General features: G+C 54.6%; 1 protein-coding gene across 1 annotated transcript; it reads right to left on the bottom strand.

The window, feature by feature from the left end:
- Window positions 1–416: 416 nt before the first annotated feature.
- MCM5 (minichromosome maintenance complex component 5) lies at window positions 417–19,774 on the bottom strand. Its single transcript, XM_084880164.1, has 17 exons — window positions 19,648–19,774; window positions 19,236–19,410; window positions 16,957–17,083; window positions 16,752–16,880; window positions 13,747–13,919; window positions 12,950–13,105; window positions 10,163–10,329; window positions 9,566–9,737; window positions 8,392–8,503; window positions 6,893–7,036; window positions 6,522–6,587; window positions 5,934–6,110; window positions 5,209–5,321; window positions 3,058–3,186; window positions 2,481–2,623; window positions 1,640–1,767; window positions 417–739 (listed from the first exon to the last, which is right to left on the bottom strand). The coding sequence occupies exons 2-17, from the start codon at window positions 19,400–19,402 to the stop codon at window positions 638–640; spliced, it is 2,205 nt and encodes a 734-aa protein (XP_084736290.1). The 5' UTR covers window positions 19,403–19,410; window positions 19,648–19,774; the 3' UTR covers window positions 417–637.
- Between the last annotated feature and the right edge of the window lie 2,805 nt (window positions 19,775–22,579).

Genomic DNA, 22,579 nt, shown 5'->3' with positions numbered 1-22,579 from the left:
TCTCTGCCTTACCTACTTTGCTGTATGGCCTGAGGGATACCCATGGCCCTGAATACCAAATGCCACCAGCCTCACCTCACAGCCAGCTCCACCTTCCTAGGCACTTAACCACCAGTAGCTCATTTATCCTAACACAACCCGTACCATCCCTGTTACAGACTAGAAAACGGAGGCACAGAAAGACTGGGTGAATCCAGCCAGTCTGACTGCAAAACTGTATCTCCTGCCAAACCACACAGCTGCTGGGGACCAGCTCAGGCTGCTCAAGCTCACCCACCTTCCCATGACCTCCACACGCACTGGGTCTTGCTAAAATGTCACCAGGGTCAGCGAGACAAAGAGCAGCTGAGGAACCCGGGACCCGAAAGTGCGAGCCTAAGTGGCAGATGCGGATCAGACACCCAGCAGAAGCCTCCTCGTATCCAAACACTTGGCTTTATTTCAGTGAGCCCCAAAAGCACACTTCCGGGGCCTGTCTGGGCTGAGGCCCAGAGGCAACCGGCAGAACAGGCGGCTCCTTCCTTGGGGCAGGGGGGCCTTCCACCCCAGGCACGGAGAGAGCTGAGGGAAGTTGAGAAGACGGTGATGGGGAGGCACAGGCGGGGTGACCTCCTGCTGCGGGTGCGAGGCGCCGGGCTCACTTGAGGCGATAGAGGACCTTGCGCTGCATGCGGTGCTGGATCTCGCCGCGCCGCAACATGAGCTGCAGGACCTTGTGGATGGCGTGCTCCGGGTATTTCTGTGGACACAGGCCAGATGCACAAGTCTGCTTCCCGGGGAGACCCCGGGCACCCCCCAACCTGCCCCCTGGGCCCTGCAGAGCCCCCAAGAGAGCCCGTGTCCCCCTGCTCACCGGGGAACTTTCCATCACACCCCCTCTGACCACAGAGGGGTTCATACTTCCTGAGCGCCTAGTACGCACCGGGGGCTGGTCTGTCTTCACAAACAACTCTTCCCATCGCCACGACAGCTATGCAGCTGGCACTACGACCTTCCCCTCTTTACAGGGGAGGAAACTGAGGCACAGAGCTGCCACACAGCAGATAAGTGGTAGAGCTGGAACTTAAATCAAGGCCGTCTGACTCTAGAATCCCAGCTCTCCACCTCTGCGAGCCTCTCTAAGCCTCGGTGTGCTCGCCTACAGAGCGGATGTCACGCTACCTCCTGCAGAAGCTGCTCTTAGGGTCAGACTGGGAGGGGGTGGAGACCAGGAGCTGGCATTGCTCCTGAGATGCAAAGATGGTGGCCAGTTCTCCGTAACATCTGGAAAGCCAGCTCCTCTGTGGGGTCAAGAGCACTGTCCCCAGTGAGCTGGGAGGCCCACCCTCCTGGCTTTGCCCATCCTCGCCCCACAAAAGCCGGGCGGTGGCGGGAAGTAGAAAGGAAAGGCCTGGGGAAGGTTGTGTGTGGTTCCACCAGGACCCCAGCCACTGTCCTCTTCCCCTAATAGGCAAACAGCCGTCCCAAGGGGAGGAAAGATGGGAACAGGTCTGGGACCAGGACCAGCTGCGCCCAGCCTGGCTGCTGGGCAATGGGGCTCCAGTGTTGTGGGTGGGAACTGGGCCATGGCAGCCACGAGGAGACCCCTGCGCCCTCCCCACCCCGCCCGGCCCCAGGGCAGGCCCCAGGGCAGGCCCACCTGCTTGGTGAAGTCCTGGATGATGCTGTGCTCCGACACCTGGGAGCCGATGGCAAAGCGGCGCTTGAGCTGCTTCTCGATGCGGCTCAGCATCTCCTGGTCCTCCTGGCTGGTGAAGCCCTCCACGCCTGTGGGCACGAGAAGGGAGACGGGGGTGGGACGGGTGCCGGGACCTCAGTCCGCCCACAGTGGGAGGCCTGGAGATGGAGCCAGACCCAGAGAGAAAGTTACGGGAAGAGGAACAGAATGTGCCAGGGAAGTGAGGGCCGACTGAGAGACGACTGGGGGCCTGAAGTCAGGGGACGGGGCTACGTGTGGGGAGGGATGCTTCAGGCAGAGGCAACGGCGGGTACAGAGCATGAGGTAGGAGCACATGTGACTGCTTCAGAACCCAGTGCGGGGGGCAGAGTGGTACCCAGGGCCAGGTCCTGTGGGCCCTGTGGGCTCGGCACAGGTTTCGTGGTGATGCTGGTGAGAGCTGGCGGCCTCTGAGGACGGACAGGAGCTGACTGAGAAAGTCAATGTCAGTGCCCTCCTCTCGAGAAGGACGAAGTGGCCAGCTGGCTTCCAGGGCCCAGCAGTAAGACAGACAAGGCAAAGAGCGTTCCGGGGTGCTGACTACAGTTCGTGGCCAATGACAAAACCGCAGCCATTCCTAACGAACTGGCTCGAAGGACTGTGCTCAAGGGGCTGGAGGGAAGCGGCTCTTGCCATCCGGGAGGAAATGGCCGGGGGAGAAACAGCAAGGAAGCAGCTGCCGGGAAGCAGCCACTCTGCGGCCTCCAGCGTGCCACCCACTCCCCGAGTCCTGAGCCCGCAGCCCTCCCCGCCCCCCGCTCACCTGACAGGGTGCCCGACAAGGCGGCGTCCAGCGTGGACACCTGGAAGAGCCGCAGGGCCTCCTCCACGTCCGCCTCCGTGGCGAAGGGCTGCAGCCGCATCTTGCTGAGGGCCTCGGTGATGCGCACAGTGGCCTCCAGCTGCCTGTGCGGGGGCAACGGGACACCAGGGGGCCTGAGCCCATCGTCCCTCCCCGGCCCTCCCTGGCATCAGGCAGCACCTGCCCAAGGTGGTAAGACCACAGGGGAGACTGCTGGGTGCCCCCTGCCCTGTCCTCCCCTTCTCAGGAACGAAACGTTTATTCCGCCACTTGACTCCCAACTAGACATTTCCCAGCCTCTCTGCATCCAGGTGTCTGTGTGAATAAGGAGTGGGCCACTAAGTCATAACTCCAAACACCTTGTGGGAATTTTTACGTGTTCTTAATCAGTGTCACTCAGTTGGTTGCCAACTGAGAGGGAGACGGCTGTTTACACCCCAAAAGGAGCCCCCACCCGCCTTCCCTAGGGCCTGCGCTGTGTGGCTAGCGATGGCCCGGCCCCCGTGGCCCGGCACGCCCAGCCCTGCCCGCCGCTCACCGCACGGTGATGGGGATGCTGGAGCGGCGCTCGCTGTCCCTCTCGTGCTGCCGGGCCCCGCTGCGCATGAGGATGTACCGGTTCTTCAGCTTCTCCGCGGCCTCCGCGGACAGCCGCGGGCCACACTTCCTGTGGGGGGGTGAGGAGGGCTGCCATGAGGCCGGGAAGGAAGGAAGCGTGGAGCACCCTCCCTGCCCTCAGCGGGCTTAGTCATGTGCTCGCCCCCAACGGGCTGGGAGCATCATTTAGAAGAGATTTAAGTAGTCTGGGCTCTGGACAGGTGCCCGAGGTCAACAGCAGGAGAGAAAAACAGGTGCCTTTGTCAGAAAATAGGCAGAGCCGAGGCCGGTTTGGCTCAGTGGATAAAGCGTCAGCCTGCGAACTGAGAGGTCCCAGGTTCAATTCCGGTCAAGGGCATGTGCCTTGGTTGCGGGCACATCCGCCTAGTGGGGGGGGGGTGCAAGAGGCAGCTGATCGATGACTCTCTCATCGATGTTTCTAACTCTCTGTCCCTCTCTCTTCCTCTCTGTAAAAAAAATCAATAAAATATATTTAAAAAAAAAAAAAAAAAAAGAAGAAGAAAAGAAAAAGAAAGAAAATAGGCAGAGGGAAGCCAGGCCCCTCAGAGGGGGTGGTGAGGACTGCCCTCCTTGCTGCTGGGTGACATGTGGCTCATGTCGTGAAGCAAAGATTGCCTCGCCCTCAGAACAGAACGACGGCACCATCAGGCAGCACAGGGCCCTCGGGCCTGTGGGCTCACAGCAGGCCTCGCCCCACACTACCCCACTAGCAACACAACTGAGGGTGTGATGCGCGATGACGCCCCAAGAGGCTTCGCAGTGACTGCTGTCCAGGGACAGGGGGCATGTCAGACTGTCCCAGGAGGGAGGGTGATCAGGTAGATCCTGATGAGGTAGGTCCTATGCCCACTGTTCACCTAATCCAACCCCCATCCTGAGGATGAGGAGACCATGGCTGGATGGAAGGAGCCAGCTCCCCAAGGCTGCGAGGAACTCAGGACCATGATGAAGACCCAGAAACCACTGGGCACTACACCCCCATCATCCCAGAGGGGGTGTTGAGTCAGGGACCCCCTGACTTTAGCGTTTCCCCTCCCATGGAAGGGGCACTCAGACTCCTCCATTCTCAGCTTTTAGCTCCAAGACACAACCGAGGTGTATGTCAAGAACCTTGGCAGCCTTGGCTGGTTTGGCCCAGTGGATAGAGCATCGGCCTGCAGACTGAAAAGTCCCGGGTTCAATTCTGGTCAAGGGCACATGCTGGGGTGCGGGCTCGATCCCTAGTGGGGGAGCTTGCAGGAGGCAGTGAATCAATGAATCTCTCATCATTGATATTTCTCTCTCTCCCTCTCCCTTCCTCTTTTTAAGACAAAAACATATTTAAAAAAAAAAAAAAAAAAAAAAAACACAAAAAAAACCACCTTGGCATAGTGGCTAAAAGCAGTCTCTGAAGCCTGGTACTTGGGTTCAAATCCTAGCTCCACTACACCTACCTGTGACCTTGGACAAGTTATTCAACCTTTGTCTGTCAGCTTCCCTATCTATAAAATAGAACAATAATACATCAGTCTCTTAGGTTTCAGGGAAGAGCTAAATTTCACTTGTCCATAAATACTGAGAATAACGCCAGGCACAGAATCCTACGCATGATTACTCTTACTGACAATCTATGAGAATAACAAAGTTGCAAGTGCCATTTACTGGGTCTTACTTGGTGCAGGGCTGTGCCAACCACTTATCTTGTGTAATCCTTATAAAAACCCCAGGGAACACCAACCCAGGAAAGCAAGACTCAGAGGTCAAATGACTTGACCAAGGTCACACAGTGGGGGTGGGCAATAGCCAGAGCCTACAATGACCACACTGCCCTGCCTCCCTGAATGTCAGCTGAGAGGGGTGTCCTTGACCTAATCCTACGCCCTCATTTTGGAGACAGGGAAACCGAGGCTGACAGCCAAATGATCTGTGTAAGGTCACACAGGAGGGGAGCCGATTCACGGAACTGGAACCCCAAAGGACAGCACCATCTCAGGCGTCCTTTATGAGGAGCAGGCCCAGGGAACAGGGCTCTCCCCGCCCAGGGAGCCAGGGAGCCGAAGCCCCAGCCCGCGGGCCAGCATCCAGGACTCACGCTCGGCAGTAGGCAATGAACTTCTTCAGCTTGGTCAGGTCCACCTCCCCCTCCACCGCCTGGGTCTGTGTCAGCGCGCTCACATGCAGAGTGATGACATGTTTGGCCAGCATCTAGGGCAGAGGGGACCCTGGGTCAGCTGGCAGGCCCTCCGAAGCCTGGATCCCCACCGAGGTCCAGCGGGCAGGGAGGGAGCTTGTAGAACAGAACCAATGGGAAAGGGGACATCCCCTCCTTCTCCGGGCTGTCAGCTGCTAAGACCCAAGCCCGGAGCTGCCAGCGCCTCCTCTGCCACCAGAGGGAGCAGCTGCTCCCCCAAGGAGAGAGCAGAGCAGCAGAGACAGGAGCCCTGGGAACACCAGTGGGGCCTCAAGCCTCTGAGCTTATCCATTCCATAAGCCACCAAGTTCCTTTCAGAAATCTACAAACCAGAACTGGGTGGGGTTCTATCACTTGTACCCAAATGTCAACTCCCCATCTCACATGCAAGGGTGTGGTCCAGGGGGAGAGATTTACCCCAATCACTCACAGGAGGCAGAACTCTGCACCCTGGTTCAATGCTCTCTGCAGCCCCATCTGCTGCTTCCAGGGCAACCCACTAAGGGCCCTCCCCGATGACCAGGACTCCTGCCAAGCCCCTTGCTCGCCCTCCCCCAGAACCGCCCTCCCCCAGAGCCGTGGGCCGGCTGGAGCCGAGCCCCGTGCTCCCTGCGGCCCTGACTCACCACGTCCCTCTCCTCGTTGTGCTCGTCCTTGACGATGAAGATCATGTCGAAGCGGGACAAGATGGTGGGCATGAAATCGATGTTGTCCTCCCCCTTCGTCTCGTCCCAGCGGCCGAACACCGAGTTGGCAGCAGCCAGGACGGAGCAGCGGGAGTTGAGGGTGGTGGTGATGCCAGCCTGAGGAGCGAGGGGAACAGGTGACAGATCAGAGATGAGGACCCCGGACACGTATGCACACAAGATGCCAGGCCTGCCAAAACCGGTTTGGCTCAATGGATAGAGCGTCGGCTTGGGGACTGAAGGGTCCCGGGTTCGATTCCGGTCAAGGGCATGTGCCTTGGCTGCGGGCACATCCCCAGTAGGGGGTGTGCAAGAGGCAGCTGATCGATGATTCTCTCTCATCGGTGTTTCTAACCCCCTATCCCTCTCTCTTCCTCTCTGTAAAAAATCAATAAAATATATTTGAAAAAAAAAAAAGATGCCAGGCCTGCTGCTGCCGCCATCAGAGGCCTGGCACAAGGCTCAGAGCACCCTGGGCTCGGCCGAACCAAGCCGGACCTGAGCCGCACAAGTTTGAGGACCACCCACCTTGGCGATAGAGATGGTCTGCTGCTCCATGGCCTCGTGGATTGCCACGCGGTCGTCTTCTCGCATCTGCGTGGGGAGAGAAGCATCCATCAGACCAGGCGAGGGGGGACAGTGCCAGCAGGAGAGCTACAGCACGACCACTCCATGCCAGGCCAATGGCAGGAATGGGTTACCTCTCATCCTGGTGACAACTGCGTGGGCTTGGTCTCCTCTCCCCACTCTGCAGACATGGAAACTGAGGCTGGGAGATGTCAAGCTATTTCCCAGTTACCCCATAGTGATAGGCAGGACACTGAATACAAGCCTCAGACATAGGCCACCCCCCCGCCCTTAGACCACTAGGTGCCACCACCTCACCCTGTCAGCCTCACCTTGTCAAACTCATCGATGCAAACAACCCCGCCATCAGCCAGGACCATGGCTCCGCCCTCCATGATGAAGTTCCGGGACGAGGGGTCCCTCATCACCGAGGCGGTCAGGCCTGCCGCGCTGCTGCCTTTCCCAGATGTATACACCTGGGGGGGCCGTGGGAGGAGGTGTCAGGGCCCAGCACAGCTCCATGCTGACCCCCCAAGTCAAGGGGACCAGAAAGCTGTGACTCATCCAAGGTCACACATCACAGCTGGCCACAGGGCAGACAGAGCTCAGGGAGCCTCCTGCCGGATGAGGACGCCCTGGCCCATATGACCTGGGGGTTCGCCCCCACTGGGTGGTTCACAGCCATTACACTGGGCCTGCCTCAGCCCCGAGCCTCAGCTGCCCACCATGGTGGCCCAGGAAATGGCTCATCACAGAGGAGCAAAGTGAGGCCCAGAGGAGTGGCCTCAGGGCTGGGACAGACTCCTGACTCCGGGGAAAAGCTTCCCGGACCCCAAGCCCCATGTCATCTCTGTACAGACTGCAGCCACATGCTGTCACTGAGCCCTTGCATGGTGGCAAGCCCAGACTGAGAAGAGTGTAAGTACAGGATTTCAAACTTAGTGCTCAGAAGGGAATGCAAAGTACCTCCTGACTATTTTCTTACATTAAGCTACATGCTGAAATATTGTAAATATGTTGGACTAAACAGAATATTATTAGGGTGAATTTCACCTCTTTTTCTTTTTCCACTTTAAGATGGCTACTAGAACATCTAGCATCACACACGTGGCTCACATGTGCAGGTCACCTCTCATCCTGGTGACAACTGTGTGGGCTTGGCTCTCCTCTCCCCACCTATTGGACAGCCCTAGCATGAGCAATGATCGCACACATGTCCTACCCATCCAGAGACCACCCCTCCCACCTGTAAACCCGTCCCACTGAACACGGCAGGCACCCTCGCCGCACTCTGAACCCCAAACACGCTCATCACTGCAGAGGCCCCGGCTGACCAGGCACCTGCGTTCAAATCCCTGTGCCAGCCCTTTCGACTAGCAAGACATTTAGCTATTCTGTACCCGTTTCCTCAACCACAGGATGGACTCACACACCTACTGCAGTCGAGGTGCACGTTAAGAGTAACTAGGCGTAGGGCACTTCAAGCAGTGTCTGGTCCTCGAGGTTAGCCATGACTGTTATTGGTGTTATGATTTAGTGGGCGGGTAAACTGAGGCTCAGGGAACAGAGGTGACTTGCTCAAGGCCCACACCCAATGGTTGAAACCCAAACCCCACTCTGCCTCGCATCCAGTGCTCTGCCCGCTACCCCAAAACTACACCCTTCTATTGATTTCCTTTCCTCTCCTCCTGGGCCACGTGACCACAACCAAGGGGAATGAGGGAGAGATTCTGGGCGATCCTGCCCGCCAAGAGGAAAGGGGGACCTGGGGGCCCTGCCCTGCGCCTTCCTCCCTGCTGGGCAGCCACGGAGAGCGCTCATCGGTACTCACCCCGATGGGGGAGCACTTCTCCACAAACTTCAGCAGCTGGGACTTGGCCGTCCCCGGGTCCCCCAGCATCAGCAGGTTGATGTCTCCTCGGCGAGTGAGTCCATCCGGGAGCCTAGGGGAGGACACGCAGGTGGGCAAGGCAAGAACCCCAAGGCCTGGGACTCAGGCTGGTCGCAATGGTGGTTGGCAGTCAGCCCCCCGACCTATCACAAGAGCAAGTAGAAGGCAGGGGCTCTGGGCTGAGACCACGCTCATAGCCCCATGGGAGGAGGGAGGGTCAAAGGAAATTGGCACTTGGGGCTGGGCTGGGGCACACCCAGTGAGCACCTGATAACCACCCCCGTAGCTGGAAAGAAGGAAAGCAGGGGAGCTGCCAGTGAGCTGTCCGTGGTAATGGGATGGAATCATGTGGGCAGGCTCCTGGCCCTACATATACCTGTGAGCAAGTTCCCTCAGGTCTTTATGCTTCAACTGCCTCATCTATAAAATGGGTGTGGCTCAGTGGATAGAGCGTTGGCCTGTGGACTGAAAGGTCCCAGGTTCAATTCCAGTCAAGGGCATGTATCTTGGTTGCAGGCACATCCCCAGTAGGGGTGTGCAGGAGGCAGCTGATTGATGTTTCTCTCTCATCAGTGTTTCTATCATTCTCCCTTCCTCTCTGTAAAAAAATTAATATGTTTTAAGAAATAAAATGGGTGTGATCATAGCTTTCTCACAGGGTTATGGTGAAGATTAGCTGGGTTTCAGACACATTAAAGCGCTTAGAAAAGGGCCTAGTGGACAGTAAGAATTCAGTAAATGGTAGCTGGTAGTCATATTAATTTCTAAGTCTCTACTACTTTATAGTTTCAAAGACATACGACGTCCTGTGCTGGGCTTTTCACCTGTTGTCCGTGTGGAAGCATGGGTTGGTGGGGTCTCTTGTCTAAGGACACACAGTAAATAAGCAGCCGGGACTGCCAGCCCAGCACTCTCCCCATGTGCCCCCAGGTCCCCACAGCCCACCCCCTCGCCAGGCTGGGGATGGCGTCTCCCTGGAGGGATGATGGATCCTTCCCCAGCCAGCTGACAAGGAGCCTGTGAGAGCAGCAGGGCTGAGAGTCCTGACCACCTGGCAGCTGTTCTCCTGTGAGCCAAGTCCCCCTCCCCAGACCCGGGGAGTCCAGGCCCCCACCTTTTCCGGGAACCCCCAAAGAGCAGGCAGGCGATGGCCTTCTTCATGTCCGTGCCCCCGAAGATGGAGGGGGCGATGCTCTTGGAGATGACCTCATAGACATTGGGGAGGGCAGCGAGCCGCCGGAACTCCTCCTCCTCCTGCGGGGTCACGGCCCCAGCAAAGCTGCGGCCTGAGGGGGGGGGGGGGGGAGGCAGGGTGCATGAGAGCTGTGTGAGGGAGAACCTGGTGCTCGCTCAGGGCATCTCAGGGGGGAGGGAAGGGGCAGCACAAGCATCAGAAGACAGAGCTCCCATTCCCCCTCAGGAGTGGGCTTGTGAGTTCCAGAGTCCGGTGAGTGAGGGGAAGAGTGGGGGGAGGGGGATAGAGGAGCCAGGGGGTCAGATCGTGGAGGCCCCCGTGGACTCCTGGGAAGTCTTCCATCTGGCAGAGAAGGGTGGGGTGCTCGCAGCCGAGGACTGACGTGGTGCCTGTGGCTATGACAGCACCACCTACCCTGACCGCTGTGTGGAACAGTGTAGGGGCGAGAACAGGGAGGAGGCCAACAACAATTCAGGAGACAACGTGGGCGCGGCCAGGGCCCCAAAGCCCACTCACCGGAGCCATCTGTGTCCACCTGGATGCCCAGGACGCGGATGTAGGAGCTCCGGATGCCCACGCCCACCCTGTCTCGGCCCTTGCTGGAGGTCAGGCCAAACTTCTTAATGGAGTAGATGCCCATGATGGTGACCCTGTTCCCGGGGACGACCTTGTCACACAGGTACCTGAGGTCGATGGGGGGGAGGGGAAAAGCAGGTGAGAGCTGGTGGAGACAGCGTCCTAACTCTACCCACCCGGTCACGCAGTCCACGTAGATTTCTACCAGAGGCCTTGCAACCTGCTCCAGACCTGCCCGTCCCACGGCCCAGAAAGCAAGTCTCCCCTCATCATTCACCCCACTTGCGTAACTCAAGTTACTTGGAGGACAATGCTGATAATCCTCGGTGACGTGCCCCTTCCACTGCCTCACAAGCTCATTTGTTCTGCTGCTCAGGGTCAGATGGGAGCCCACCCAGAGCCCTCATAAGCCCCACCTCAAAACATATGATAGTCTAACCACTATGCTGCACACCGGAAATGAATACAAAATAACACTGAGATTAGGGGGATGGGAGGGGGGGTGGAGGAAGTGAGCAAAATAGAGCTCATGGTCTGCCCTAGCTGGTTTGGCTCAGAGGGTAGAGTATCTGGTAACTAAGGAGTCCCAGGTTCGATTCCAGTCAAGGACAAGACACATGCCTGGGTTACAGGTTCAGTCCCCAGTAAGGGGCATGCAAAAGGCAGCCAATCAATGATTCTCTCTCATCATTGATGTATCTCTCTCTCTCCCTTTCTCTCTGCAATCAATTAAAAAATATATCATAAAAAAAAAAAAGAAGTCATGGTCATGGACACAGTGTGGTGATGGCAGGGGAGAGGGGGTGGGTGGAGGTGGAAGACGGTATGAGGGGAATAAATGGTGATGGGGGGAAAATGAAACAGAAAAAATGATAACATTAAACGTAAACTGTAATTGAAAAATACAATTTAAAAAGTAAAAATAATGGGGGGCAGGAACCAGCCGGGAGAGGTCAATGGGGGAAAATGGAGACATATGTAATACTTTCAACAATAAAGAATTAAAAAAAAAAAAAAAAAAAGTAAAGATAAAATAAAAATAAAAAGCCCTCCCTCCATCTCTGCTGTCAGCCTCGTCACAAGGTGCCCCTTAGCCACCTCAGGGAGCCCCTTAGCCACCTCAGGGAGCACCCCCCTCCTCCCAGCCTCCCTGCAAGGACTCCTCCCATCCCTGCCCCTTCCTGGCTCCAGGAGTTCGGCCAAGCCCTTTTTCCTCTGGGCTTTCATTTCCTCTTTTGAAAAACAAGATGTTGAAACAAGGAAGTCTTAGGCACAGAGCAAACACTGGAACGTGTGTCTGCACACTGCCACTCAGAAGCCATGTGATGGCGAAGAAGTCACTGCAAGTCTGAGCCTGGGAGACAACACCCGATCTGACCTGCCCCGACTGCTGTGGACCCAATGAGGTCCCAGCCACAAGAGTCACAGCCTCTGAGGACTGTCACTGTCATGTTTCAGCAGAGGATTCTATAACTCCTCTCTTATGTCCCACTTCGGCTTTGTAGATTCAGACTGCTGGGACAAAATCTTATAATGAACACTGTGCTCAGCGTCTGACGTGCATCTTCCGGTTTAAATCTTCAGCATTCCGATGAGAGACTAAGGACTGTCAAGACTGACCCCCATTTTACTGACCAAGAAACTGAGGCTCAGCAAGTTCATGCCACTTGCTTAAGAGTCTGGCTTCGCCGAAACCGGTTTGGCTCAGTGGTAGAGCGTCGGTCTGCAGACTGAAAGGTCCCAGGTTCGATTCCGGTCAAGGGCATATACATTGTTTGCGGGCACATCCCCAGTGGGGGATGTGCAAGAGGCAGCTGATTGATGTTTCTCTCTCATCGACGTTTCTAGCTCTCTAACTCTCTCCCTTCCTCTCTGTAAAAAATCAATAAAATATATATTTTTTTAAAATAGAAAGTGTTTTTAAAAAAAAAAAAAAAAAAAGAGTCTGGCTTCTACAGGTTCTACTGCCACTGGAGAAGCTAATGAGCCCTGGCCAGTGTGCTCAGTTGTGGGTGTTGTCCCATGCACCAAAGGTTGCCAGTTCGATTGCTGGCCATGGAACATGCCCAGGGTATGGGCTCCATCCCTGATCATTGATGTTTCTCTCTCCCTCTCCCTCTAAAAATCAATTAAAAATCTTTTAAAAAATGAAGCAAACGAAACCCATAAGTCTGCTCCCCAGAAAAACGTATATGCGCAGAACATTAGTGCAGCCAGGGAGTCCAAGCCCAGTTAAGGACCCTCATCACCATCTCGAAGCCTGCTGCCCTCGTTACTGTAAGGGGACTAGGCTCCAGCTCGGCACCCTCTCCCCCTTCCCAATCGCTCAACAAAATCCAAGGAAGAATCTGACTGACCAGCAAGGCGGGGGTGGGGGGCAGGTGTCAGGCAGGGCTGAGGCCCTCCAAGCTGCTGGCTACCTAGCTCTGCCACCTGGAGCCTCCCAGTTCTAAGAGGGTTGGACCGAGTCGCCCAGGAAGAGCACAGGCTCAAAGCTCCTCCACAGAGTCAGTGACATGTCCTCTATCAGCAAGATGGGGCTGACATGCCCCTGCAGGTGATGGGAAGACAGGAAACTGAGGGAAGTACCAGGCACAGAGCAAGTGTCCCCTAACCAGCCATCCTCTCCTCCCCCACCATCAAGCTGGTTTGTCCACACCCAGCGCCAGTTTAGGGACACAGCCAGAGACGCCCGACCACGTGGATGCCCGCCACCAGCCTGCTCACCTGTCACAGTAGAGCTGCATGTGTCTGGGCATCTCACCGTGAGGCACTGCGTCAGGCAGCTCCTGCAGCTTCAGAGTCTGGAAGTCCACGCACTTGCACTTGTCGGGCATGATGAAATATGGGTCCAGCGGGCACCTGGGGCGCCCGGCCTGATCCCTGTATGGGGAAGGAAAGAGTCACCAGAGCCACCCTGAGAACCCAGAGCCCAGCCCGGGAGACAGCAGCAAATTAAGGATAAGCTGGGAAAAGACTCTAAAAGGTAGGCTCTGGGGGACCACACACCAGATGAAGAATGGGGAGACCTGCTCCGGGCCAGGCTCTTCCATGAACTTGCTGGGAGGCAGGCAAGTCACACCCCAGTCCCCTCACAGGGTCTCCGTGTCCCCAAGGGTAGAGAGGGTCCAGACTGCCAATGACCTGACTAATCCCCCAATCAAATCCCAGGATCCCTAAGGGTCTGGACACCTGGAACCCATTCCCAGTTCTAGGCCTCTATATACCCCTATATACTGAAATCATTACTTAACTACTACAGCAATACCGTAGCAAAACACCTACTATGTGCCAGGCACACAGCAGTGGACAAAAAGTCCCTTGGCCTTATGGAGCTAAGGTTCTAGTCAGGGGAGACTGGAAAACACCCGGCAAATAACTACATAACACAGTGACAAGCAGCTCTGTGCCTCTCCCACTGGGCAGCCCGTGCCCGAGCCCCCACCTGGTGCAGCATCCTCATCCTCCCCACCTCCTCACGTCACCTCCTCACAGGGCCTGGGGGCCCGCTCAAGGCCACTCACGTGTTGCACTTCCTGGGCAGAGCGTAGCCCTCCAGGCCGGGGCGCATGGCGATGTTGGTGAGGGTGTTGCGGCAGCTGCGGCACTGGATGGAGATGCGGGTGGCCTTGGCGCGGACCCCTGACGCGGAGATGATGATGCCCGGGATCTTCACCAGGTGTGACATCATGTCTGACTGTAACAGAGCCATGGGAGGATGGTGGGTTAAAGCGAGCCAGGTACACCTGAGATTACGCAGGTATGTCTTTTTTTAATGCATACTGGAATATCTAGGGATAAAGTGCCATGCCTATAACTTACTTTAAAAATACTTTGAGCCGGGACCGGTTTGGCTCAATGGATAGAGCGTTGGCTTGGGGACTGGGGGGCCCCGGGTTCGATTCCGATCAGGGGCATGTACCTTGGTTGCGGGCATATCCCCAGTAGGGGGTGTGCAAGAGGCAGCTGATCGATGACTCTCTCTCATTGATGTTTCTAACTATCTCTCTCCCTTCTTCTCTGTACAAAAATCAATAAAAATATATTTTAAAAAATAAATAAATAAATAAATAAATAAAATAAAAATACTTTGAGCCGAAACCGGTTTGGCTCAGTGAATAGAGCCTTGGCCTTTTGGACTGAAAGGTCCCAGGTTCGATTCCGGTCAAGGGCATGTACCTTGGTTGTGGACACATCCCCAGTAGGGGGTGTGCAGGAGGCAGCTGATCAATGATTCTCTCTCATTGATGTTTCTAACTCTCCCTATCCCTTCCTCTCTGTAAAAAATGATTAAAATACATATTTTAATAAAATAAATAAATAAATAAAAATACTTTGAGGGGAGATGAGAGAAAAAAGGCAAAATGTTAACAGCCATTAAATCTAGGTGAACGTATAGCTTCATTACACTATTCCTTAGCTTTTTGTAGTATTTTAGAATAAAAAACCAAAAATAGTAAGTTTTTTCCCCCTCATCTATTTCCCCCATTCCCAGTTTTCCTGGGACAGACAGGCAGGCTAGAGGCTCATGCTGATGCCCCTCCCCCATAGCCTGCAGGGCGGGGAGAAGCACAGAAAGGAGGCCAGTCCCTCTGGAGGCCAGAGCCACAAGGGCCTGCCATGCCAGGGATCACTGCAAGTGCTGAAGCCACCGAGCATGGTTTCTGGAAGGCAATCGACAAACCCTGCACTCGGGAACTTCAGAGTCGGAAAGGACTGGGGTGGCCTTAGCCCGGCCTCTAAGGCACCCCTGACAAGGGATCCTCCCAGAGCGGGCTCCGCCCCTTGTTAGGAAACCCATCACGTGAAGCAGGCCGTGTCCTGTTTTCCAGAGAGTCCGAGCCAGAAGGCTGATCCTGGTGGAGCGGAGGCTGGCCTCTGATGAAGCAGCCGCCCCGCAGACCAAGTCCAACTCCGCTTCTACAGACAGGCCCAGTGAAATCCAGTTTGGTCCCTTCTCGGTCCTAGAGACCCTCCCTGCTGCTGGGAACAGAGATGAAGCCACAGGTTCCGTACGTAGCCTCCTGAGTTTGCGCCCTGGCTTCTGGAGCGGACCTGCTATTGTGCGAGCTAAGGAAGGCTTCACGGGAACCCCAACAGAGGTCTTGGGTGACATGTGGACCCCAATGTAGAGTTCACCAAGCACAGGCACCTGCTTCGTTGCATCTCATTATGACGCCACCTTGTGAAGAACCAACGCCACGACTGCTTCTCCCTCTGCTCTCCTGGCTCCCACTCCTGCCTACCCTGTAAATTCTCCTTCCGCACAGCAGCCAGGGGGACCTTTAAAAGTGCAATCAGCCTGTTTTTCTATGTAACCCTCCACTGATGTCCTACTGGGATTCAAAATCCAAGCTCCTTCCTCCACCCCCCTCTTCCTCTCCTTTTGCCCAATCTTCACACCCCAGGCTCTGGCTTCACTCGCTCCTTCCTGTTCCTGGAAGTATGCCATGTCCCCACCTGAGACCTCTGGACCTGCTTCTCGGTGAGCCCGAAGTGCTCATCCCTCAGGCTGTGTCCCTCAGGCTCGCTCCCCAGCACTCCCTCGGAGGCCTCCCTCAGCCACTGTCATGCTGCCCGATTCTTCTCTTCATGACTCAAACCCAGAACGCGCCATCATCTCTGTGCTCCCTCTTCTCTCTGTAAGCGCCACGGGACAGAGGCCCGCTGCCCACAGTGAGGGTTAGCCCAGCACCGGGAGGGCAGCCGCACACTCAGTATTTGCGGAGATAAACGGATAAACGACTGAGGACAGACAGGCTCTGCCCCTCTCCTGCTTCCTCATCCCTTCAGCCACGCTGGCAGGCTTTCAACCTGGCCTTGCACATCGCATGCCCTCACCTCTAGACTTGGCACTGGCACACACCACCCCACCACCCAGTGCCCTGTCCCAACCATCTGTGTGCTGCTTGTTCCCATCCTCAGATCTCTCTCAGATGGCAGCTCCCCAAAGAAGCCCTCTCCATCCTTTCCAGAGGCTCCCACTTGCTCACCACCCTTCTCATCTCCTCATTCCACTTCCGATCACCTAAAGTTGTCATGGGTAGCCCTAACCAGTTTAGCTCAGTGGATAGAGGGTCAGTCAGCCTGCGGACTGAATGGTCCTAAGTTCGATTCTGGACAAGGGCATGTACCTTGGTTGCGGGCACATCCCCAGTGGGGGGGGTGCAAGAGGCAGCTGATCGATGTTTCTCTCTCATCGATATTTCTCTCTGTCCCTCTCCCTTCCTCTCTGTAAAAAAATCAATAAAATATATTAAAAACATATAAATAAAGTTGTCATGGTGCTGTTCACCAGTTCCTCGGTCTCCCCGGGGCAGTAATGAACTCGGCGAGGACCGGAGCTTGTCCTTGAGTTCACCGCTGTTTCTCCAACACCCACAGGAGCAGCTCAGTCAGCACTTCTCCGATGAGTTCATCCGGCTCAGGCTCACACGGCTGGCACGCAGGTAGGCCAGCCTGCCTCCAAGCCCCTCCACGCCATGCAGCAGCCGCGGCCGCCCTCCGCCCAACCTCTGAGCAAACCCACCTTCAGGCTACGAATGCTGGACGGGCTGGCGTCCGACTTGAGCATGACCTGGATGTCCTGGAGAGCCTCCTCCCCGCTGGGCCGGGGCCGGGTCACCTCATCCGCCACCTCCTTGGCCGCTTCCTCCAGCTGGAGGAGGAAGGGAACAGGCTGTCAGTGCCTGGGGCAGGGCAGCCCTGGGGGTGCAGGCCAGGGTCCCACTCACCAGCTGCAGATGCTCGGTCGGCTGCTTGTACAGGAAGTCGGCCAGGTCCTCGTCAAAGCTGGCCAGGTCCTCCATCTCCACCTCGATCCAGTACTCCCCCAGGTTGTAATGCCGCTTGAGCTCATCCCTGCAGGGGGCAGGGGGCAGGTGAAGGGAGGGAAGGGTTCAGGGAAGAGGACATAGTGCTGGCTGAAGAGGATAATGTGCCCTCTCCGGTCCTCAGTTTCTTCATCTGTAAAATGGGCACAGCCATTCTTGCCTCCATTTATTCAAATACCAGCTGACTGCACTATTGAGAACTTGAGTTTCTGAGGTGTCTGGCGTTAAGTGGAAGGACAGTAAGAAGAAGTGGAAGGACAGTAAGAATGTGCCCTCGCAGTCATCAACACCACTCCACCACTTCTCTTCCTAGACACACATCGCATTCCAGGGGGTTTCCCAACTTTACCAGCCTCATATCAGGCCTCGATCCCCTTCTACTTTTTTTTTTTTTTTTTTTTTTTTAATATATTTTATTGATTTTCTTACAGAGAGGAAGGGAGAGAGATAGCTAAAAACATCGATGAGAGAGAAACATCGACCAGCTGCCTCCTGCACACCCCCTACAGGGATGTGCCCGCAACCAATGTACATGCCCTTGGCCGGAATCGTACCTGGGACCCCTCAGTCCGCAGACCGACACACTACTGCTGAGCCAAACCGGTTTCTGCCCCTTCTACCTTTTGCCCGGAAGCCAGAGATCCTAACAGGCCACCCTGTACCTCGGCCCTTGCAACTGCTATGGAATGCTTCCCACCATCAGCTCAGGAGTCACCTCTGGAAGCCTCGCCTAACTCTCTTTTACATTCCTTCTTTGGGGTAATTGTAATTTGTTGGTCTCTATGCCTCAATACCACTGACCTTGAGAGCAAGCAGCATGAATCTTTTCCTATCTGTGTCTCAGTGTCCAGCACAGTGTCAGGCAAACAGATGGTCAACGTCAGCTGGTACATGAATAAATGGAGGCAAGAATGGCTATGCCCATTTTACAGATGAAGAAACTGAGGACTGCCGGGACCGGTTTGGCTCAGTGGATAGAGTGTCGGCCTGCGGACTGAAAGGTCCCGGGTTCGATTCCGGTCAAGGGCATGTACCTTGGTTGCAGGCTACATCCCCAGTAGGGGGTGTGCAAGAGGCAGCTGATCAATGATTCTCATCGATGTTTCTAACTCTATCCCTCTCTCTTCCTCTCTGAAAAATCAATAAAATATATTTTTTAAAGAGAGAGAGAAAAAAACAACAACTGAGGACCGAAGAGACTTTCACATGGAAGTCACCCTGCCGGAGCCTGGACCTGCAAACTCCTGTTCTCGGCATCTGAAGGGCCTACAATGACTTCATATGTCACAGGTGGTACAAGGACGGGGAGCAGGGACCTGCCCAGTCCTTCAGGGCTGCAGCCCAGCACCTGGAACTGAGCCTGGCATGTAGCAGGCGCACTGGAATGAATGAATGAATCAAGAAAATCTTTTTTTTTTTTTTTTTTTTAAGGTTTCCATTTTCTCATGCAGTATAATCAGTGACTGTGAATGACTGATGCATCAGTCCATCAGCAAGCTTCCTTGTATCACAAACAGGAAAAGTCAAGTAGGAATATAGCTTTCTTTTTTTTTTTTTTTAAATCAATCTTTATTGTTCATATTATTACAAAGGTTCCTCATTTGAATCAAGTAAATCTTAAGTCCCATCTTCACCTATTGCACCTTTGAGAGCTTTGGTTTCTGAGGACAGTAAGAAGAAGATATGGGAACAAAATCTGGAAAAAGAACCAAAGGGCCCTAGCTGGTTTGGCTCAGTGGATAGAGCATCGGCCTGCAGCCTGATGGCTCCGGGATTCCATGCCGGTCAGGGGCACAAGCCCAGGTTGTGGGTTCAGTCCCCAGTTGGGGGTATGCAGGAGGCAGCCCATCAGTGATTCTCTCGCTCTCTCTCAACACTGATGTTTCTATCTCTCTATCCCTCTTCCTTCCTCTCTGAAATCAATAAGAATATATTATAAAAAAAACGCAAACGTTAACTTCAGGTATGAAATATGCAAAACTGTACCCCACCGGGTGCGGGGGGTCGGTCGGATGAAGCACCGCTGGGGCCCAAAGTCCTTACAACGCGGCGGGCTTTTTGCCCTCTCGCCAGTGTCCCCACTGGAGGGAGCGCCGCCTGCCTGTGCCTCCAGGAGCTCGGGTGCCCAGGCCTCCGGCAGCCGGGGTGGGCGCGCCCCGCTCCCGCTCGCGCAGCCGCACCTGTATTTGAAGGTGAAGCCGGTGCGGTCGGTGCCCACGCGGTACTGCCGCAGGAACTCCTTGAAGCGCCGCTGCAGCTGCGACTTGCGGGCCTTGCCCTCGTCGGCCGCGGGGTCCCCCCCGAAGCTGTCGCTGTAGAAAACGCCGGGGTCGTCGAAGCCCGACATGCCTGCACCTGGGGTCAGGGGTCAGGGGTCAGGGGTCTCGGCTCCGAACGCGGGGCGGGGTGCCCAGGCTCCCACTCAGGGCGGGGGAGGGGGGGAGGGAGGCCGGACCCTGGTTCCCCCTCCCCCTCCCGGATCCCGACCCCAGGCCTCCCGGGAGAAACCACTGCCCACCCCCACTGCAGTCCCCTGCGGACCCCCCGTGGGCCAGCTCCCGGGCCCCCACCCGCCAGTCCCCCCGGCCTCACCTCTCCTTTCCTGCACCCCACGAACTCGGAGAGACCAGCGCCCCCGAGCTCCGCCACAGAGTTTCGCGGGGAAAAGCTTGACGCAGAGTTCGCACGCTGCGACCGCCGCGTCCCCATTGGCTGGCCTGGGCTCCGCGGCCACCGATTGGGCCACTCTGCGCCCCCCCTAGCCCCGCCTCCCGGACCGGCATTCCTAGGCTATTGGCTTCGGGGCTCATGACGTCAGGCTTCCGGGCCCTTTTCCGGGCTCCATTTTGTCGACCGGCAATTTGGCGCGAAATTTCTGAGTGGGGGCGGGGCGATGGGCGGGGCGAGCGGGAGGGGCGCAGAGATGGCGGCGGGGCGGGCCTCGGGGCTCCGGGTGCTGTGCCGCGGCTTCCTGGACTGTGTCCCGGCCTTTCTAAAAGCCTCTGAGACCCGCCCAGGCAGGGGGCCAGCGGGTGCTGACAGTGATCCTGGTCCTGGAAGGGTGTCAGAGGCAGCTGTCACTCAACGGCACAGAGAAAAAAAAATTGAAAATAAATAAAAGTGTCCTAGCCGGTTTGGCTCAGTGGATAGAGCGTCGGCCTGCGGACTGAAGAGTCCCGGGTTCGATTCCCATAAAGGGCATGTATTATACTTTGGTTGCGGGCACATCCCCAATAGGGGGTGTGCAGGAGGCAACTGATCGATGTTTCTTTCTCATCGATGTTTCTGACTCTCTGTCCCTCTCCCTTCCTCTCTGTAAAGAAATCAATAAAATATATTAAAATAAGTAAAAATAAATAAAAGTTTCTGAGCTCAGGAGGTCTTGGTTAAGATTCCCGTTCAGGGCACTTGCCCAGGTTGGAAGCTCGATCCCCAATAGGGGACGCAAACGATCAATAATTCTCTTTCATCATTGATGTTTCGACCTCTCCTGCTCCCTTCTGCTCTAAAATCAATCAAAACATATTTTAAAGAAAGAAAGCGTCCCCTTTCAGAGCCATGGGCTGGGAGAACCCAGGGTTGGGAGGTGTAGGTCCCTGAGAATTACACACCCGCTGTGGGAGTCCGCTGCCCTGGGGCTGGGGCCCCCACATTTCACACCTCACACCTGCTCCCTGTTCTCATCTGACACTCTCCTCCCAAGTGGTCATTGGACTGGCCACCTCCGGTCTCCCTACCGCAAGATTGTCAACAATGAACGTTTTTGTGGCCTAGCCAATATAATGATATTAAAGAATTGTTTCAATGAAAATTCTGTAACTTAATTTTGACAAGATCCTGTTATACATAATTATTAATAATGAAAGACAGCGTTCACGAACCACTGATTACTATAATCATGTTGCATTCACTTCCTTTACTCGCCTTACACACAGGCACACCATTTCTCTCCACTAATACCAGCAGAGAATATTTTAACCGCCAGTTGCCACGTCACATTAGTCTTGGACTGACTTGTTTGGTGTGCACAACAGGCAATATTTCACTTTTGAGAACAAGAGAAATAGGTTTACTTGCATTAAGTTTCTTAATATGTGCGGTTATTTAGTTTCTTGTAAGTTAATGTTCAAGAAAAAATATTGCCGGAACCGGTTTGGCTCAGTGGATAGAGTGTCGGCCTGGGGACTGAAGGGTCCCGGGTTCGATTCCGGTCAGGGGCATGTACCTTGGTTGCGGGCGCATCCCCGGTAGGGGGTGTGCAAGAGGCAGCTGATCGATGATTCTCTCTCATCGATGTTTCTAGCTCTCTGTCCCTCTCTCTTCCTCTCTGTGAAAAATCAATAAAATATATTTAAAAAAAAAAAAAAAAATATTAATTTTTATTAAAAGGTTCTATTATTTTGTTAACAATGACTCATTTCTACGAAAATTAAAGCTTTTTTTTTTTTTTTGCGGCCCAGATAAATTTAAACCTTGTTTATTTGGCTGTGTTAGCTTTTGAGTTTGACATGCTTGCCCTCACGCATCTGGGACCAAAGTCATCCGATTTTGGGACTCAATGGTTTCATATACTCAGATGGTATTTTGTTTTGTTTCATTTTAAATTGAAGATTCTAAATTATTTGGAGGTGCTTAACATTTAAGAAAATTCACGATCAGATTCACAACCAAGTTTGAGAAATAGGAAGATTTGGCAAAAATGGACGCATGCTCCAGCAGCAACAAGGGCTGCATAATCTGCCCCATTTTTCATTTCCATCCCCCAACATGATCCGGGAATAACTTTTTTCTTTGCCACGTTCACACAAACATATACTTACGGGTAGTGTTTAAACTGTGTATTTTTACAGTGTATAAGAAAATATATCAAACCAACCCTGGCTGGTTTGGTTCCATGGATAGAGCGTTAGCCTGTGGATTGAAGGGTCCCAGGTTCAATTCCAGTCAGGGCACATGCCTGGGTTGTGGGCTCAGTCCCCAGTAGGGGGCGTCCAGGAGGCAGCTGATTAATGATTCTCATCATTGATGTTTCTACCTTGCTCTCCCTCTCCCTTCCTCTCTGAAATCAATATATATATATATATATATATATATATATATATATATGTAAAACTAATTTGAAACAGGCTTTTCTCACTGACACTTCATGGAAGCCCCTCTGAGTGGACACAGAAATGGAACTCAAGCCCTAACCAGTTCAGTGGATAGAGCCTCAGCCTATGGACTCAAGGGTCCCAGGTTTGATTCCAGTCAAGGGCATGTATGTCCATTCCTCTCTGTAAAATATCAATAAAATATATTTTTTTAAAAGGGAAAAAAAAGAAATGGAACTCATTCTAGTTAAGAGCTACTGACTTTCCCACAGTGTGAACAGAAGGCAGATTTCCAGCGATTCCCCCATTAGTTCAGTCCCAGGTGGTTTCTCTCCGCCCCCACTTCCTGTCTTTGTCACTGTTACTACAAACAATGAATGCCCATGCCCTTCACAGAAAACCGGAAGCTCCGTCCGTGGGTACCTACCACT

This window comes from Pipistrellus hanaki (assembly GCF_964339955.1).
Source record: "Pipistrellus hanaki genome assembly, chromosome: 3".
Classification (NCBI taxonomy): Eukaryota; Metazoa; Chordata; class Mammalia; order Chiroptera; family Vespertilionidae; genus Pipistrellus; species Pipistrellus hanaki.
This window is presented reverse-complemented; position numbering and strand designations above follow the sequence as displayed.

What these genes read in the sequence shown, in the direction of transcription:
- MCM5 (XM_084880164.1), bottom strand. Translation starts at nt 19,402, where the DNA reads ATGTCGGGCTTCGACGACCCCGGCGTTTTCTACAGCGACAGCTTCGGG. An exon ending in AGAAGTGCTCCCCCATCGGG is followed by an intron (nt 7,037 to 8,391) that starts GTGAGTACCGAT and finishes CGGCCCCCCCAG; the next exon opens with GTGTATACATCTGGGAAAGG. An exon ending in AGCATCCCCATCACCGTGCG is followed by an intron (nt 2,624 to 3,057) that starts GTGAGCGGCGGG and finishes GCCCCCGCACAG; the next exon opens with GCAGCTGGAGGCCACTGTGC.